At 45.6% G+C, this 18,786-nt stretch overlaps 1 protein-coding gene across 1 annotated transcript in view; it reads right to left on the bottom strand.

The window, feature by feature from the left end:
* ATIC (5-aminoimidazole-4-carboxamide ribonucleotide formyltransferase/IMP cyclohydrolase) overlaps positions 1–18,786 on the bottom strand; it is a 31,474-nt gene that overhangs the window by 1,991 nt on the left and 10,697 nt on the right. The window contains exons 8-14 of the mRNA XM_005289719.5: positions 16,449–16,574; positions 16,151–16,258; positions 14,911–14,996; positions 13,371–13,460; positions 10,812–10,940; positions 9,646–9,738; positions 1,393–1,575 (exon numbers count right to left, since the gene is read on the bottom strand). Of these exons, the coding sequence (XP_005289776.2) occupies positions 1,393–1,575; positions 9,646–9,738; positions 10,812–10,940; positions 13,371–13,460; positions 14,911–14,996; positions 16,151–16,258; positions 16,449–16,574 (815 nt within the window). The remainder of the gene's footprint in view (positions 1–1,392; positions 1,576–9,645; positions 9,739–10,811; positions 10,941–13,370; positions 13,461–14,910; positions 14,997–16,150; positions 16,259–16,448; positions 16,575–18,786) is intronic.

The raw sequence follows: 18,786 nt of genomic DNA, 5'->3' as shown, positions 1-18,786 counted from the left end.
AATACAGTAGGAAAAGTTTAAGTGCTGGCAATACTTTGAACCTTTTATTCTTTGTTTTCTAAGATTCAGAATTAATTTAGTGCCTGTTGGAAACTGCCAGATAAAACAGCCCTGGAGACGGACATCCTCTGAACAGGCGGAAAGTCAATGCTCCCTTACACTGCAGCACACAGCAGATGGGGGAAATTAGGAGACATGGTTCTATCCCCTGGCTCTCTGCCATTGACCTGCCGTGTGACCATGGGCAAGTCACTGCCCATCTTTGTGCCTCTCCACAGCCACCCCTTTTATCTATTTATAGTGGAAGCTCTTCGGGGCAAAGCCTATCTCTGTGTATTTGTCCAGCGCCTGGCACAAAGGGGCCCCATGCTCAGCTGGGTCCTGGAAGTGCTGCTGCCCAGTAGTAACAGCCCTCCAGCTACCTCTGGCTGCGAAAGACTATTGGAAACTGCCAGATAAAACCGCCCTGGAGACGGACATCCTCTGAACAGGCGGAAAGTCAATGCTCCCTTCGCTGCCCACTTGTGTACCTAGGACTGCAGGGATTATGATTGTCCACACCACAGGCGCTGCCCCCACAATGTGTCTCCCCTAGGAACTGGACAGAGATTATTTTCACACAGGCCAAACAGTTCTCAAACTCAAATGACTTCTGGCCATTAACAGTCTGGACCTCATCTGACCTGTCCCCAAAGGTGAGTGACTGAATTCCGTTATCCATCCAGCCCTCCAATACGCTCAACTTTCCTCCTATACAAATTGACTGCAGGAGACAGATGAGTGGCTTCACTAACCGAAAGACCCAAATCTGGTCCTAGTTATTACCTCTGGTTTCTGAGGGGCTAAGGGTAGGTCTACACTTACCGCCGGGTCCGGAGGTAAGCAATCGATCTTCTGGGATTGATCCCGGAAGTGCTCGCCATCGACGCCGGTACTCCAGCTCGGCGAGAGGAGTACGCGGCATTGACGGGGGAGCCTCCCTGCTGCGTCTGGACCCGCAGTAAGTTCGAACTAAGGTACTTCGAATTCAGCTACGTTATTAACGTAGCTGAATTTGCGCACCTTAGTTCGAAATGGGGGGGTTAGTGTGGACCAGGCCTAAGAGTGCAACCCAGGAAGCATGCCCAGTGTGGCGGGAACAAGGAGAGGCTCCTCTCTCTCAACGACAATTAAAGAGTGCGCTCTGAAAGGATACAGCCCTCCCGGGACAGAAGATCCAGTGCAGTGATGCAAGACTGGGATGACAGATGGAAGGGGGAAAAAAAAGGGCAAAGGAAGAGACCACCCACAAGATTCAGGAATCCCTGCCCTGGTCTAGTCATCAACACTGATCCCACAAGAAAATGTGCAGAACCTCCGGGACGGTCTTTAGGGAAAATCCTGGCGCGTTACCTCGCCGATGGTCCCGGTGACATACTGATCGATGGCATTGGAGATCTCCGCCCTCTTCACTCCAGCTTTGACCTTCATGGCGAGCACTTGGGGGTGGTGTCTCAGCCACCAATGGTTCGCCTTGTCACCGGCAAGACGTGTGCAATGGATTCGGGACTGCTGGCCTGCCCCTATGCCGATAACCTGCAGCACATGCAGAACACTGTAATGGACAGCCAAAGCACGTCCCCACGCACTGTGATCTTTATCAGAGCAGCCCCAACCCCAGAGCCATTTTAAACATACATGAAGGCAGAGAAAAGCCTTCCAGTCCTCCCCCAATGGTGATGAGTGCTCTAGAGATACCTAAGCCCTTCATCCTGCAAATTGCATCTGGGACAGATCCCAGCACTTGTGACTTCACTGGGGCTCCATAACTGGGTTCCTTGTGGACATTGGGGTCTGTGTGCAACCTGAAGCAGGATCGGGGCCCAAGTAATCAGGACTGGCACTGTGTGGAGGAGAACAGGCTCAGTCCATATTGTCTTTACGTGTCTCCCAGGTTCAACTACTTATACTTCAATTCCACACCCCACGCTTATTAGTATCTCTCTCAATTTTGTTAAATCAACATTTTCTAGCCCAGGCACAAAACCTACTCGACCCCACCCTCACCACAAGGATGTTTGTTTCTCTCACCCATTCAGTACGTGCCCTGTTACTATTTATTATTTGTGCTACCACAGCACCCTAGTGATGGACCGGTCTCTATTGTGCTAACAGCTAGAGAAACGGACTAGCTAAATTTTGCTTCCTGAATTCTACAAGTACCGACATGCACCTTCTGCCAAGGGAGTTAAATTGTCACACCAAAAAATGGTTTCATGCAGCTCTGGCTTTCATTTAAAAAGCGCTCTGTCTGCTCTAGGAATGACTAGGGCTGGTGAGAGAGTCTAGTCTACCTGTTCCTGGAAAAAAGGTATTGGAAAGAGAATTCAGGTCTGTGCCCAGACCACCCCTGCGGGTGTAATCTCTCCAGGCGCCGTGATCGGCATGGTATAAAACCACCATACAGGTTAGATGCAACTTCTGGCATATTACGAACAAGCCCCAGTCATGCCTGATAAGGAGGAAAAGCAAGTATTCAATCTGGACAACTGGTCTGTCAAATCAGGGCATAACTTGAAACATCAAAGCCTTGCAGCTGTCAATACATTTCCTATTCGGCCATCGGCCAGAGAGAGGAGGAGGATTTAAAAATAGCTGCACACTAAACCTAAGCCCTTACTTAGTGGGTTTGGAGTTTAATATAAAACCGGGCCCCTGGGTACGCTGCCTCCAGGAGCAACGTTTGAAATGGGACCTTTTCAAGCCACCTAGAATGAAAGAGGCAGTGTATCTGCTTTGCCTCCTCCAGCCCTGCTCTGGTCAGACAGATTCTTCACTCAGCAGATAGCTTTTCCCTCTCTCCCTTCAACTGGAGCACATCCTGGTGTTCATATTTTTGGAGAATCGTCTGCTTTCCTGAACTGTAAGCCCTGACAGTAGTTTGCACTGTTTAACTAAGTGTGCCATTAACCCCACACCTACCAATGCCAGTCTATGGCTGATGGTAATAAAAAAATCATTTATTTTAAAAATTAATTAAAATAAACAATAAAATAAATACATTAATAATGTTTAAAAAATTAATAAATAAATGCCACGACCACCCCAGGACTACACTGCTGAATTCCACCCCCAACCTAGAGGGCCAGTCGCACTTTTGTGACACGTCTTTTGTCACAAGTCCTGCAGTCTCCAGACCTGCTGGCCCCTCCTGTTTATAAAGCCCCGGCATGCTTTGGGCTGGGTATGTCATTCGCACACCCTGGAGCTGCTCACCCCCCCCCCCCCCCCCAGGATGAGGTACACTCCTCGTTCTATAGTATTGCCTGGTTCATGGTGTCGAAACATCGGTGTGATGTTTTTACACCTCAGTTAATTGAAAACAGGTGTCCCTGGAGTTGTTATGCATCCCGTTGCCCCACCCCCGCGCAGCAGAGAGCATGCTGGGAAGCCACGCAGAGCAAGAGCCAGTGAGACACATGACATCTGGACATGGTGCAAAATGACAAGCTAGGTTTTAATGTATACGTGAGCTGGCTGAACCGCATAGCCATGTTCTTTGAAGGCATTCGCACGCAGGGCCAGACCCAGCACACAATTACTAGCGGGTGTAGTGCTTACTACTGCTAGTCCCACAGCCTTCAGTATCACGTCTACAGTCATGTGCCTCTCTGTATGAGGTATTAATGTGGCCTCCATCACTGTAGTATCTGAGCATCTCACAATCTCCAATGAAAGATCCTCACCACACTCCTGGCAGTGATATTAGTCCCATTTTATAGATGGGCACTGAGATACAGAAGCTACAGGTCTTGAGGTGCCTAATGTCCACTGATTTTAGGTGCCTTATGGATGGTCTGCCTATCCACACTGGAGGGGAACAGGTTAATGTAGGCCTGAGAGGCCAATTAACCCACCTGGAGAGCAAGCTAGGCCTACTGAAAGATGAAGCCCAGCTGGGGCGAAGCTGGGTGAAGGGAAAAGAGAGGCCATCTGGAGCAGAAAGAGGCTGCAGGGAGGTAGTGTACAACTCTGCAGTCACTCTTGGTAGCTGACAGCCCTGAGGAGAACAGGAAGGAGCCTGAAGGAACAGGACAAAGCCCGGTGGAAGTTGAGATCGTGGGAAGACACAGGATTGGAGCAAGCTCGGGGGAGGAGGGGGGAAGAGGCTACTGGCGGGAAGGAGTCCAGGGAAGCAGCAGCAAGGTATCTGACAGAGCAGAACATGGCTGCTCAGCCTAGGGTCCCCAGAGTGGAACCTAGTGTAGCAGATGGGTTTGGGTTCCCCATCAGCTGCTGAGAAGGTGGCATGAAGCTCCCCGACAAAAGGGGATGAGGACAATTTAAAGCCCTGAGCGAAGGGGTGCAGGGACCTTGGGTCCAGAGCTGGGGACCGAAAACCAAATGTAAGGATTAGGGTGACTGATTGTTGGACTTCGTTGTGGGGCTAACTGTGACCTGGCTGGAGGGCCAAGCCATGAGACGTGAGACCACCACAGGACTGGAATGACTGCCGGCCGTGGATGCTAGAAAGGAAAGAGCTGCTGTGTCCACGCCCAGCCATGAGGGGGTGAACCAGTGGTGAGTCCACTCTTCTACGTGCCTAAATCCCTTGGATCTGAGCCTAGGTGACTTGTCCAAGGTCAATTCAAACAAAGCCGGTGGCCGAGCAGGGAGCTGAACTGGGGTCTTGAGTCCCACCAGGCCAGCCCCCTAACGGCTGGAAGCTGAAGCCAGGCAAATTCAGACTGGAAATAAGGAGTACATTGTTAGCAGTGAGTAATGAACCACTGGGACAACTTTCCAAGAGAAACACTAATTCAGCCAGGAATTATGGCTGAATGACATATAATTATGTCGGTGACATTGTCGGACCCGTGTTACGCAGGAGGTCGGCTAGATGATCAGAGGGGCCTTAGAATCCAAGATCATCCTGCTCCTCTAGTTCTGTGTCTTCAATGGGACTGACTACCCCAGACTGGGCGCACAGCATAATGCATGGACGGATGGACACACACACCCCCTTTGAAAAGTCTCATTAGCCCCCTGGCCCAGGGTGAGTACGTTTTGTTTTGATGTACCGGTAAAGCACTAATCCCCCCTCTCATTTTCATTGCTGTAGCAGGGGAGTGGAATGGATTCTGTGCTTGGGCTGGTTGCTTTTCAGGGCAGTTTTGCCAGGCTGGACTGGGCACACATCCCCAGCTATTTCAAAACCAGAGCTCGCAGGAAAGTAGAAACCCCCTTTCATAATTTCTTCCTGCGCCCATTAAGTCGAGACGGAAGAGTTAACCAGACGGGCTAGCGTAGAGATGCTGTGCTGAGGCCAGCAGCCCTGGCCAATGCCTCAGACTTTCCGATGCAGCTAGATTGCAACAGATGTTAAAGCTATAAGTCAAAAGAAAGAAATGAATCATTTGCCTTTTCATTCATCAAGATGTAATGAGTTCACCTTTTACCAGAGCTGTAAAACACACCTCCCCCAAAGAGTAAATGAAAGACTCAGGCTGTGGTCTTTCTTGGGCTGACACTTTATATCATTTGCTCATAATTAACTTATTGCTACTGTGTTTAATAAATCCATAGAGTTGAATATGAGCAATGTTATTAATGTCATGATATGAAGTAACAAAAATAGGGCCCGGCTTTTTTTAATGGTGCTTTTCATCAGTACATCTCAAAAGCACTTTATAAAGTATGACCATTTTACAGATGGGGAAACTGAGTGACTGGCTGTGATGGGGCAGCTGCCCCTCACTGGCAGAAAGGGGGTTAAAAGCAGTCCTAGGGAAGCTGTGCTGGAGGCAGCCAATTAGAAAGGGGCCGAGAGGAGTAGCCAATCATGGCCTAGCAGGCCCATATAAGACTGGCCGCAGGCAGAGCAGAGTTCAGAAGCTGACTGGAACTTGAGGGGAGAAAACCAGACTCCTAGTAGGGGTAAGAAGCCTCAGCACTGAGGACAAGTCAGTGCTGCAAGCAGGGACTGGGGAGCTAGAGAGAACTCCTGGCTGGCTGCTAGGGCCTGCAGGCTGAGGCCCTGAGGTAAGGGCAGAAGAGGGTGCTGGAGCTGCATGGGAAGCCACGCCAGGACAATGGACTGCAGTTGCCACTGAGGAAAGTGGCTGGGTGGAGATTGCAGGTCTCCTGGAAGAGAGCCCCGAACGTACACAGAACCCTGATGAAGTCTGAACCCAGAAAACTACTTCCACTGATGCAGTTTCAGCATTAGAGCTTTAGCTTTTTTATTTCCCTGGCAACCTATGTAGTCTGGCTAAATTAAGAGATTTACTTTCATGCCTCTGCATTCATTCTGAGTAACGAGCGAAGTCTAATGCCCTCTTAAAGTTTAGATGATAAAGAATGTTGCAGTATATATTCCCAAGTGGACAAAATGCAGCGTGATAGCTGAAAACTTTTATTTAAAATATTGTAGACATTTAAGAAAAATGGGCCCATTTTATCTTTAAGATACTCTGAATGGAAGGGGGAGGGGAGGCTTAATTGCAATTTTTAATTTAGTAATAATGATAATACCCAACTCTCATATCATGCTTTTCATCAATAGATCTCTGAGCGCTTTACAATCTTAATGTATTAATCCTCCGTGACCCTGTGAGGTAGTACTATTAACCCCCACTGTACAGATGGGGGAGCTGAGGCTAAATGACTTGCCCAGGGTCACACAGAAAGTCTGTGGCGGAGCAGGGAAATGAACCTGGGTCTCCCAGTGCTCTAACCACTGAGTCATCCTTTCTTTCCTGTGTCATTAAGGAGTGTGAACCAACATGCTGCCCGGTATTATAATGGTTGGTTTTGCCATTACAGGAAAGCAGACAAAGTAAGGGAGAAGGTCCTTCCTGCAATTCTTGGTTTACTGCAAATTAAGTGACAGTTCCACAAATGCTTCTTCCCATCCCAATCCTCCCCATCCCTAATTAGCAACCTGCCCTGCTTGCAGCATCTGTTCCACTTACAATTCCAAAGAAACCGATCTGGTTGAAAGAAATCATGGGTCACCGAGATACAAAAGCTCCTCTGAAAGAGGGGGGTTGTAGGTAAGGCAACCCCATGGGAATCAAAGGAATGGAAGTTGGGAGCACTCAGCACCGCGTAGGATTGAGCCAGTAGTCCAGAGACTGCACACATCAGATGCCTAGACTATGTCTTAAGACAGTTTGTGATGAATTATCAATCAAGTTTCCCTTCTCAGTTTCTATTTGGGGAGGTGAACACTGAATATTCCAGGGAAGAACGCTGATCTTAAAGCCATGATGAGTGATCATCAAGTCGGTTATCTCCAGACAGCACTGCATACAGGGAATCGCTTGAGCTAGGTGACTTCTTAATTGGAATGCCATATGCAGGGACATAAAGAAAAGCTTGTGTGTACTTCAAAAATAAGGGAGGGTGATGTCAACTCCTAGAATCCCAGAGGGCATTCCATAGATTTTAAGACTATCTAGTCTGACCTCCTGAATAACACGGGCACAGAACTTCAGCAGGTGATTCCTGCATCAAGCCCATGAAGTAGCATATTTTAGAAAGACATTCCATTTTGATTTAAAGAACGCAAGTGATAGAGAACCCACTGGTTACCCTCATTGGTAAAAAGAATTGTACCTTATTTCTAGTCTGAAATTGTGTAGCTTCTGCTTCCAACCATCAGATCTTGGTTGTTCCATTAAAATAAAGGCAGAAAATACAATAAAAACCAAGAAGAGAAACATGTATGCTTGGCTAAGAGATTTCCCCATGAATGTGCATAAGCAAATTATCAAGCAAACCTCGGGCAACGACCCAGCTGGAATTCTGCTTATACAGACATGATTCTAGCCCACTTCTCATCCATCACAAGGGCCTTTTCACATACACATGGGACATGCATTACTCCAACCACCACAGAAACATCTGCAGTAGCACATTAAGCTCATCACTAAAAAGGCACCAGGGGTTGATGGGGCTGCTGCTGTATTGAGTGAGCAGAGGGGGGAAGAGGAACACAGGCCAATCAGACCTTTGTCCTGGGGCAACCAGAATTAATGCTTTCTTAGATGGAGACCTATTTAAAAAGCCTCAGGGAGAGAAAATGCCAACTTTCCAGCCAAATGCCTTGTCAGAGCTATGTAGCACATGACACCAGAAAATACAGGGAAGTAATGCAGGGGTGCATTTTAACTCTAGACGATGACAATCTGGTGCATGCAGGTGAATAATACTGAGGATGGATTAAACAAGGAATCATTAAAGGTGACACACAAAGGAAAAAAATTGGGATTGTGCCTGATTTTGCTTCTGTATGGTGTGGGGGTGGGAGGTGAAGGGGGTGGAAGAGAGAGCTGAAGTTTATCAAAAAAAAAGTCTGCTTTTTTTTTTAAATGTAAGAAATTCTGGTTTTGTCTCACAGGGTTAGTGGAATGATGACATCACAACAGCAAGCAATTGAGAGCGGAAATGAATTTCAGTCAGTCTGTTTAAAAGTCTTTGGTAATATTTAAATACAATGCCTAATGAACACCTGGGAGCAAACAGAACAAGGAGTACTTGTAGCATCTTAGGGCTGGTCCACTCTAAGCCCCCAGTTCGAACTAAGATATGCAACTTCAGCTACATGAATAACATAGATGAAGTCGAAATATCTTAGTTCGAACTTAAAGGTACTTACCGCGGGTCCACACGCAGCAGGCAGGCTCCCCCATTGACTCCGCCTGCTCCTCTCACGGAGCAGGATTACCAGCGTCGACGGCAAGAATTTCCGGGATGGATTTATTGCATCTAGACAAGACGTGATAAATCGATCCCAGAAGATCGATTGCTTGCCGCCGAACCAGTGGGTAAGTATAGACGTACCCTTAGAGACTAACAAAGTTATTCGTGGGCTAAACCCCACTTTGAAAGCTTATGCCCAAATAAATTTGTTAGTCTCTACGGTGCCACAGGAACTCCTCATTGTTTTTGCTGATACAGACTAACAGGGGCTACCACTCTGAAACCTGGGAGCAAATGTTTCTGTTAAAAATTCACACCCCATCTGCTCATTGATGGTGTAACTTTTGACAACACACATGAAAGCCCACCCCCCAAGGTAAGTCTTCCATCAAAATCAAGGAAGACTTGACATTCCTGATACTCCAAAGTTAAAAGACAAACAGAATAAAAACCTCATCTACTTACAAAAAGCCCTTCTTTATACATCACAAAGCAGCAAAATAAGGCAATTAAAATATATCCTTTGCGGGTTGCCTTTAAATTAAACACTGTCAGACACCAGGTGTGAAACCCATACTCACATGCTAATACTTTAAAAATCAAATGAATGCCCACCAACAAAAAGATCCCCGATAAAAACATGGACAGAAGCTTTCAGGAGCGGGGGGGGGGGGGGTTGGGAGAGAGAGAGAGAGAGAGAGAGTCAGGCCCTGATCCCCTAAATCACCATCCATTCCCTGGTTGTGAAAAGATCCCATGATTTTGCTTTCACAGGCAGCCACTTGAGAGCTACAGAACTTGAGCTACTGTTCCATGTAACAGTGTCTAAGCCAGCTTGCCTATACTTGTTTAATAGCTTCCAGTACACTAAGTGATTTTACACCTGGTGTCGGACAAAACGTACTATAGGCCAGTTTGGCTGAGATGGTATACTCCCCCTAGGCAGCCCTGTTTGGTTACCTGCCCATTCTTAGCATAGCAAACTGAATTGGACTGGGTGTACTTGACAGCGATGGTGGCCACAGTCAAATTCTGGATCGCAGACTCGGGCAGCTGAAACAACAGAAAGCGATAATGAGTGTATCATTTAAATAACAGATTTAAAACGTTCTGCAATTGGCTATAAATCTGCAAACCAGAAACCATTGCATGTGTTATATAATACCACAGCAAAATGACTAAAAGTGACCAACAATCTGATTATCTACTAATGTTCTTGTAGCCCAAACCAACCCTAAACTCAGGTCTCGACAACTAAGTGACTGACAGTCAAACACTGGCCCTAATCCTGAAAACATTCATGCACTTGCTTAATTTTACACTGGTGAACAGTCCAGTTGCATTCACTACTCACATGTACGAAGCTAAGCTTGTGTTAACATATTTGCCAGATCAAGGCCATAGTTTGAAATTAGGGTGACCAGATGTCCTGATCTTATAGGGACAGTCCCAATTTTTGGGTCTTTCCCTTATATAGGCTCTTATTATCCCCCACCTCCATCCCAATTTTTCACTTGCTGTCTGGTGACCCTATTTGAAATGCTGTTGACAATTTTATTTTACACTCAGTCTGCTACTAATTTGTTAAACTGTTTTCCCATTTACCACGTTTCTCAGCTCCCCTTGACATATTTGACTATTTCTACATCCATATAGGTCTGCTACTTCACAGTGAAAAATTAGGACAAATGTAAAACACATGTAACTAACTGCCCACTGGTGATGTGTAAACCATCTGTATATGGAACAGAGAGATCTAGGAGTTTATACAACACAATGCAAACAAATGAGACTATTAAACAGTGACTCCGAATGAGACCACAATGGTTTCTTACTGTATTGCTGTGGAACTGTGGCAATTAAAAGAGGAACTTCCTATTTATAATCTTGATAATCAGCAATAAAGAGCTAGATCCTGCTCGTCTTACTCAGGCAAGTAGCTAAAACGAAGGCAATGGCTCTACTTGCATGAGTAGATTTGGCCCAGTGCATCATTTTGCTGAAACCACAAGTCTGCCTGAACGTTTTAGGGTCTTTTATGATAGAATTTCACTTCCTTTCCTGATTGGAGCCCACCAGTTCACTCAAACAGTCCTCTCATTTCTCACCAATTCTCTTACACTTACATTTTTGTTCTTGCTAACAATGTTCTTGAACAGGGACCGGTCAATAACGCCGTTGTTCCTCTTCTGCGTGAGATGCAACCCAAAAAGGGTTCGAATCTCGTTTTCATCTGGCTCGTAATCAAGCTCCATCTAAAAGCAGACACATAGAAAGTAGTGCTTCACGCTCTTTGAACCCTTCCGATCCAACGTCGAGCAATGACCCTTTTGAATCTGACTTCCAGCAATAGTTTACCTTAAAAAACAATGTAAATCTTTTACATAATCCAAAACAGATGAGTGGAAAGGTGATGGGATGCCAAAACAGAGGTTGTACCAGCAAACTGGAGCACCAACTTCTCAGCACCAAAACAAAGTGTCACTTTAAGGGAGAAGATAGGGGATAGGAGTGTGCACACTGGATGTTTAGACACATAGGGCCAGACTATGACCCACAAAGATCCGCACGCAGAAAGGACCTTCCCTGCACAGAACTTCCCCCTCCCATGTGGCAGTGGAAGAGGGCAACCATCTTCGCAGACTTCCCCCCACCTTTACAGGGGGCATAGATGGTGGAGCAGAAGCAGGACTTGGGGAATGTGTGTTGTCTCTTCACTCTAACATTCAGTCAAACACCAAGCATAAGGTCCCTTTATAGGGAATCTGGTGACAAGCAGTGATTGAGTCTCTCAAGAATTAAAGATTTACTAGTTACCACTGCATCCTTGCAAAACTGATATAACTTGGGAGGAATCAGCCTTCAAGACTGCCTGTAATTTCTTTCCTGCTTGCCTGCAGCACCTAAGCCACCTTCTAGAGCTCTTCTGACAGTAACGCTTGAATCCGCCTCTCATCTGAAGTTGGAATTTTTTATGTGCTGCTACTTAAGTTCTTAGCTTTCCTGTGCGCGTCAGCCTCTCAGAGAGGGACTGGGATAGGAGCTACATGGATCCTTTGGCTATAGTATAAAATCTCCTACAGAATCTACAATGAAACTGGCAGAATTTAAAGTCACGTGTACGCTGCTCAGCACATGTGAGCAGGGGGCATGGTGATGGTAATCTGAATGATCTGGCAGCGTCTTGTTAAATATTTGACAAGTACTGCTATCAACAGAATATGGGATCATGCATTACCACGGCGTCTAAACTGCGCCTGCAATGTGATTATTCTTCATCACATGGGATTCTGTAGCAGGGTGGTCATCTGCTCCTGCCCGGAAGGGCTTAAAACAACCCTGGGAGAGGGCTGTGGCAGAGGAAAGCTGGGCTGACTGGGGGAAAACAGCTCAGCTGTGGCCAAGCCCCAAACAGACCCAGCTGACCCTATAAAGGCCAGGGAAGCCAGGAGCAAACAAACAAACACTCTCTCTCTGCCTTTAGAGGGAGAAGGGCCTGGCTGCTAGGGAGTGTACCTGGGTACCTAAGGTGGAGCAGGGCTGGGGGAAGGCAAGAGGAGCTGGGGAGCTCCGGCCTGGAAACCCCCTGGACTGCAGGCCTAGGGAAGGCCAACTGGGTACTGGGGTTGCAAAGGGGCAGCCCACAGGTAGGCAGAGGCAGCAGGTCCAAACCCCTTTGTCTGTGGTGAGTAGCTGATACGCTGCAGTCTGCCCCAGTGAATGGGGGCTAAGTGATGACTGGCAGTAGCCAAGACTGAGGCGAAGTGGGGATAGTGGGTGGGGAGTTCCCCTGGGTGGGGAGACCCCGAGACTGAGGGGTTACTGCCAGAGGGGCAGCACCCCGTGAAAGGGGCACCGGGTCCTGGGAGGGACATGGGGGCCAGCAGCAAGGCAGATCACCAGCCTGCAGAGGACGCTCCGGAGCTGGGACGAGCTAATTCCCACAGACAACCAGCAGGAGGCACCGCAGGGGTGAGTCCCGCATGCTTACAGATTCAAATATGGTTGGTTGTTTTTTTGTTTTTTTTTAAAAAGGGCTTGCTGTTGTCTTTGGTTGTACCCACAGATTGATCCTGAGATCATACAGAATCTATTTTGTTGTTTTAAAAGGCTGTGCGCGCTGATGTAACAAATTGCTCCAAATGGGTGTCTCAATTATAAGATTAATGACAAAGCTGGAGAATTTCATAGATGGCAGGGGAGGAATCTATACATGTCAGGAACAGATAGGGAGGTTGCAGCGAAGTGGAGAGCAGTCCAGAAATTTTATTTCTGTAAAGTACTGTTGCTAATGTGCATATTACCTCCCCCCCCACCCCCCAAAAAAAAAACCATCAATGAAGACATTCTGAAAAATGTCCTGTTTAATATAAGCCTTTACTATATCTTCATGGACATGCCACTCTGTGAAATTCTAGATCCTTTAGAAATCTAATCCCAAACTGAATCAAAACCCAATTAGCTCAATGGGAACGTTCACATGCTCTTCAATGGGCTTTGGATCAGGCATTATCTGTGCGTAGTTCTAGCGCTGTAAACTCTGATTGGTAGAAAAAAATATTTCCAAATAGTATGGAGAGAAGGCCACCGAAAAAGAAGCTTATAATGAAAATGGAGTTGAGATGGAGCTTTGGGTGGGCTGAGAAGTCTACGCTGAAACCACAAACAACATGTAGCACACCCACCTGGAGGATACAGTAACTCCCATTTTTCTTTCTGGAGAGGATTTTGAAAGCTTCCTCCTCATAGCCTGGGGCCACTATACCATCAGACACCTGCAACACACACATACACACAGCATTAGCCCCCGAGGGGAAAGAGCAACACTAATAGGCCATTTCAGATACTGTCATTAGAAACACATTAGAGGCCTGGTCTGAAGCCAACAAGAGTCTATGGACTTCAATAGACTTTGAATGAGGGCTCAATCCTGCAAACGCTCACAAGTGCAAGTAGCATTACAAACGAGCATAATCCATTTAAGGACAACAGGATACTCACGTACTACGTGTTTGCAGGTTTCAACCATATGGATGAGTGCCACAATGCCTACAGGAGCATGTGTTTTTCCCCACTGAAGTCAATGGAACACACCTCCCACACATTTCCTATGGGTGAATTCATTCCTGTATCTATTAGAGACAGGTTTCTTGTAACGGCATACTGGAAATACTTTACCTACTATACAGAAGGCAGGTTTGTATTACGTTCTCTTTACTTTGAGCATCTTTGAAATTCAGGGTGATCAATAAAAGTCCTGGTACCTTTGTGAATGTATTTGTCTAATTGGGTTCAAAAGAGATGCTTTTTACATGATGGCAGGTTTTCTTTTCTAAAAACAACTAACACTTGCCTACCCAACAGAAGAGGTATGTATATATGGAGCAGCACCTTTTGGACCCAAGCTCTGACTGGTCAGAGACAGACAAAGAAACTCCTCTTTCACCCATTCATTATTTCTAACTCTCGGATAATTTGAGAACACAAATAGTGACAGAATGGAACCGCGTTGGCCCAAACAGCATTAAAAACTGACAGAAGTGGTTTATTTTAGGGCCATAAAGTGATACGTTTCCTTTTCATTCATACTCTGCTTTCTTCCCTTCTTAAATAACACTCAGTGATATGAAGCTCAGCCTAGAACAAACACAAACACTGTTTGGTTAAGTATTAACGTTGTCTGATTTAATTTCGCATTCAGGGTTGTCATCTATTCTAGTGACTTGTGCGATATGCTCAGTTACACAGGCAAAGGGGAACCCAGCAGAATTAGGCTCAGTCTACTGGGTAGGCAGCAATCTACAAATGCATTCCTTTTTTCCCCAGGAAGAAGTAGGCAGGCACTTGTAGGGACCACTAGGAATTCCCTACTGTTCCACCAGAGCTGCTGAATCACCTATTACTACAATACAATCAGGGGTTTAGAGACTTGCTTAAGTGGCCGATGAAGGTTATGATCCATCTTGGAAGTTAGTGGTTTGATTGTTCAGTTTTCACATCTGCTGCCACATATGAGCCACAGCTTGAAAAAATAATCAAGACTGGTTTAAATTCTGCACCCTGGATATTAAATGATTGGAACGGACCAATAAATACAAATGAATAAAATGGACAGAAACAAAAATGGACCAAAAAAAAAAAGTATGAATGGAATTGCAATTACAACCAATGAGTTCACCAAGAGCTCTTCACCTTTGTAGAATAACTTGCCATTCTTTTACTAACCTCTCTGGAAATTATTTTAGCAGTCGGGACGTCACAGATATCAGAGAGAGCGATGAAGTCACCAAATGAAGACATCCGATCAGCACCTGCAAAATAATGTTTAAAAAGTAATTCAACTGCAGCACACAAGAAAACCCACACCTACACCCCACCAAACCATTCATGACTCAGTTTCTTTCCTCAGAGGTTGCTAATTTCATCACAAAGCAGAAGAAAGGGACACTTAAGAATCACAAGGAAGGGGAAAAAATCTAGGGCAGTCTCCCTGCCACAAAACCCATCCTAAAATATTTCTGTAGGTTCCTATTCTCCTCCTTCACATTCTCATTTACGAAGCTTCTGTAATGAATGTCTTATATAACACTGACTTTTCTAAGCAAAACCAGAGTCAGAAATGTACATCATAGCCATTTTGTATTTTATATTTAATGAATTGGTGCTCATTTAAAACCAGAGACAAATTGCACCAGATGACACTGTGGAGGTTTCCCATTCACTCAGGTCAATGGTCTTCAGTGTCACCCCGCAACAACCTAGCTTTCTAATTGTGACAGAGAATGCCAATCGTGTAGTAGTACTTTTACTTTAACAATGACCATCAGAGGTGACCTACAAATTGGGGGAAAAAAACTGGGTGTGTGTCAATTGTTTCCTTTTGAAACTGAGATTTCATCTACCTGCTTTTCCTGGAACGTGATGGACAACGGGAGAATGAGCAGAATGACCTCAAAATATCAAGAGTGAAATCTGAGCCACTGAGAAGGGGCAAAAAAATGTTTAGCCTTCCTTTTTTTGTTTCTGTCAATTCTTTAAACTCAAATAGAAAACGAACGGTTGGGAGAAAAGATTTCTTTGTGAATGATTCAACAGTACCCCACCCACAGTTGAGGGCTGAGAGCTTCCAATCCAGTTCTCTGGTTGTCCAGAGTCTGCCAGCAAAAGCAGGAAAGAGATTTTCACTTCAGAGTTGGTTGAACTAGCTAAACTCACTTTGACTGAGAGACAGTCCTGATTTGGATCTAGGTCCCTCAAGAGGAGAATGGATTGCGCATTAATCAACAGAGTTATTTAGACACTTCTGGAGAAAAACCAAAAAAACAAGAGCTACTCGGATCTTCTAAATATCACCATAAACTTGCAAAGAGAAGAACCTGTGAACCACACGGCACATTGCTCAGGAGCAAGTACTATTAGTCTTCTCAGTTCTTTGCACAGATTATTTTTTCACTTGCCATCCCACCTCTTGCTCGTGCATATGCAGTTGCCAAAGGTGTCAGGGTCGCGTGTAAATCATGCACCATGCAGGCCTGAGCTTCTTCCACCGTGAGTGGCAGTCCAACAGCAGCACCTGGTGGATAAAATGAGCCAAGACAGTGGAAGAAGAAAATGAGAACTAATATTCTGGTCCAACTCCTTCATATCAGCAAAGCTGCTGGGGCATTTTAAGAGGCGAGAGGACAGACACTGCAGTGGCATTCAAAGAACAGAGTGCCTGTATTTCTTCCACAAGACGAATATCAATAAGATCCCCCTCTTACCTGCAGGACTGACGTGTTTGAACGAGGCTGCTGCAGGGATATCTAAAGCCTGCTTGAGTTCTTTCACCAGCTGCCAGGCATTCAGAGCGTCGCACAGGTTGATGAACCCAGGGGATCCATTGAGAACTGCACACAGATCATAAATGCACATTAAAGGCCGAAGGCCCCTCTCTCCAAGGAGCCTGAACGCCGAGTACAAGTTATTTTAAATTTAAACTGCCACCGCTTAGAACTGAAAATTACACAAGCTGTTTTCTTTTAAACACACCGAGCATGTAGGGAAAGAAAGAGCTGTTTTCTGCCCAGCTGCTCTGGACGTTGTATAACACGGAGTGCAAGAGCGGAGCCCAAGCACAAGGCCAAGATTCTACAGGACACCCACAGAGGAAGGACAGGCCTGCAGTTTACTCACTGCACTGTGACTCGCGAAAACCGGGTTCAGTTTCTGTCTCTGCCACAGGCTGCCTGTGTGACTTTGGACAAGACACTTAGGCCCTGATCCTCAAAGGCACTTCGGCATCCAACTCCCACTGATTTCAAACTCCCATTCCAATGGGAGTTAGGAGCCAGATCTTCAGGCATTTAGGCACCGAGTATCCCTGCGTCTCAGTTTCCACACCTGTAAAATAGGAATAGCAGCACTTTCTTCTCCCACCCATTAGTCTCCCATGTCTACTTCGGGCACAAACTGTCTCTTCCTGTCTATATACAGTCTAGCAGTGTGGAGCCCTAATTTCTAAAGAGGACATTGTAACAGAAGTAGTTAAAGAACACGGGAATACTTTATTTAAATATGTACATTTCTGCTCCCTCTATGGTGAGTCTTCTCAGAAACCCAAGATGTTTTTATTTGTTTGTTTGTTTTTTAAACTAAGTGGCTATGGCCCTGATTCAGCAAGATACACCGCTACCTCGATAGAACGCGACCCGATATAACATGAATTCGGCTATAACGCGGTAAAGCAGTGCTCCAGGGGGGCGGGGCTGCGCACTCCGGTGGATCAAAGCAAGTTCAATATAACGTGGTTTCACCTATAACGCGGTAAGATTTTTTGGCTCCTGAGGACAGCGTTATATCGAGGTAGAGGTGTACTTAACCACGTGCCTAACTTTAAACACGCGTGCTATCCAATTGACTTCAGCGGGACTACACACAAGGATAAAGTTAAGCAAATGCTTTTCAGCAAAGGACTTAATCCGGACCTTTAATCAGAAATGCTAAACCAGAAGAAGAGCACAGTCTCTCACAGCGCCCCAAATGTGAAATAATCCCTAAGTATTTTAATACTATCATGGCATCTGCACACTCAAAACTATAAACACAGAGAACCACCTCCATTTGTGTGTCTGGACGGGGGGAAGCCTGATGGGGTGTGGGGGGGGAGGAGGAGGTGTGGGGGAGTGGGAGGGGGGAAATGTTCTTGTGTTCCTGAAGGAGATTAGGACATCTGAAACTAATATTGTTCTGCCAACATGCAATGTAGATCTGCTAGCAAATCAGCTTCCAACTCCTGTCTGAGTCTCTTACGAGGTTCTTTAATTAAAACTACAAGGAAATGTGTATCATTAAAGACCATTTCTTACTAGCATACTGCCTACACGTGAGGCATGAAAGCCAGAACTTCCGAACAGTGATATGGCAAACACTATTACGAGACCAAAAAAAAAAGGAGCTATCCCCACCATATTTGAGGGTCATTCTGATATCATGGGGATAAGGAAAGGGAAAACAGCAGAAAACTATCTGGAGAAGCATGAAACAGAAGCCCTGTCTATATTAAAGGATAAGCTAGAAAAACAAGTGAAAGTAACCGATTGGTGAAATTTTAGAGCCACAGATGTCCGAAAGGATGCTAAATAAGGAGAAGAGGAAGGAGAACATTTTAAGAAACAGTAAAAGGTTTTTCTTCCTGGATTTTAGTAATAAGTTAGGACAAAATAAGCTGTTGCAACTCAGTCCTTATACATTGGCTTAAATGCAACTGCATAGATTTACATCAGTTAAGGATCTACCCTTTAATATGAAATTACAGTAAATCTCACAGAAACAGACTGCAGATACCGATTTTCCTCATGACAGCTACTGTCTCTCACTCTGTTCATTCGTTTAATTGCAAAGTGCTTCCTACTCAACCAATTCTTTACTAGAGACCTTTGCTGTGTGGCATTCGAACTAAGCAACTGCAAGACACTTCAATCCCAGGCAAACATCAAGCCACAAAACAAGCCTGCTACTGTAATGGAAACAAATCTTTCTAGAACCGAGGTGCCAGGCTGGAAAGTACTTCGTCATACTCATAGGATACCAGCACATCATCCTGCTTCTTTAAAAAAAAAA

Source organism: Chrysemys picta, chromosome 11, assembly GCF_011386835.1.
Source record: "Chrysemys picta bellii isolate R12L10 chromosome 11, ASM1138683v2, whole genome shotgun sequence".
NCBI lineage: Eukaryota > Metazoa > Chordata > Testudines > Emydidae > Chrysemys > Chrysemys picta.
The sequence above is the reverse complement of the archived record's forward strand: the minus strand, read 5'-3'. Positions and strand labels throughout refer to the sequence as shown.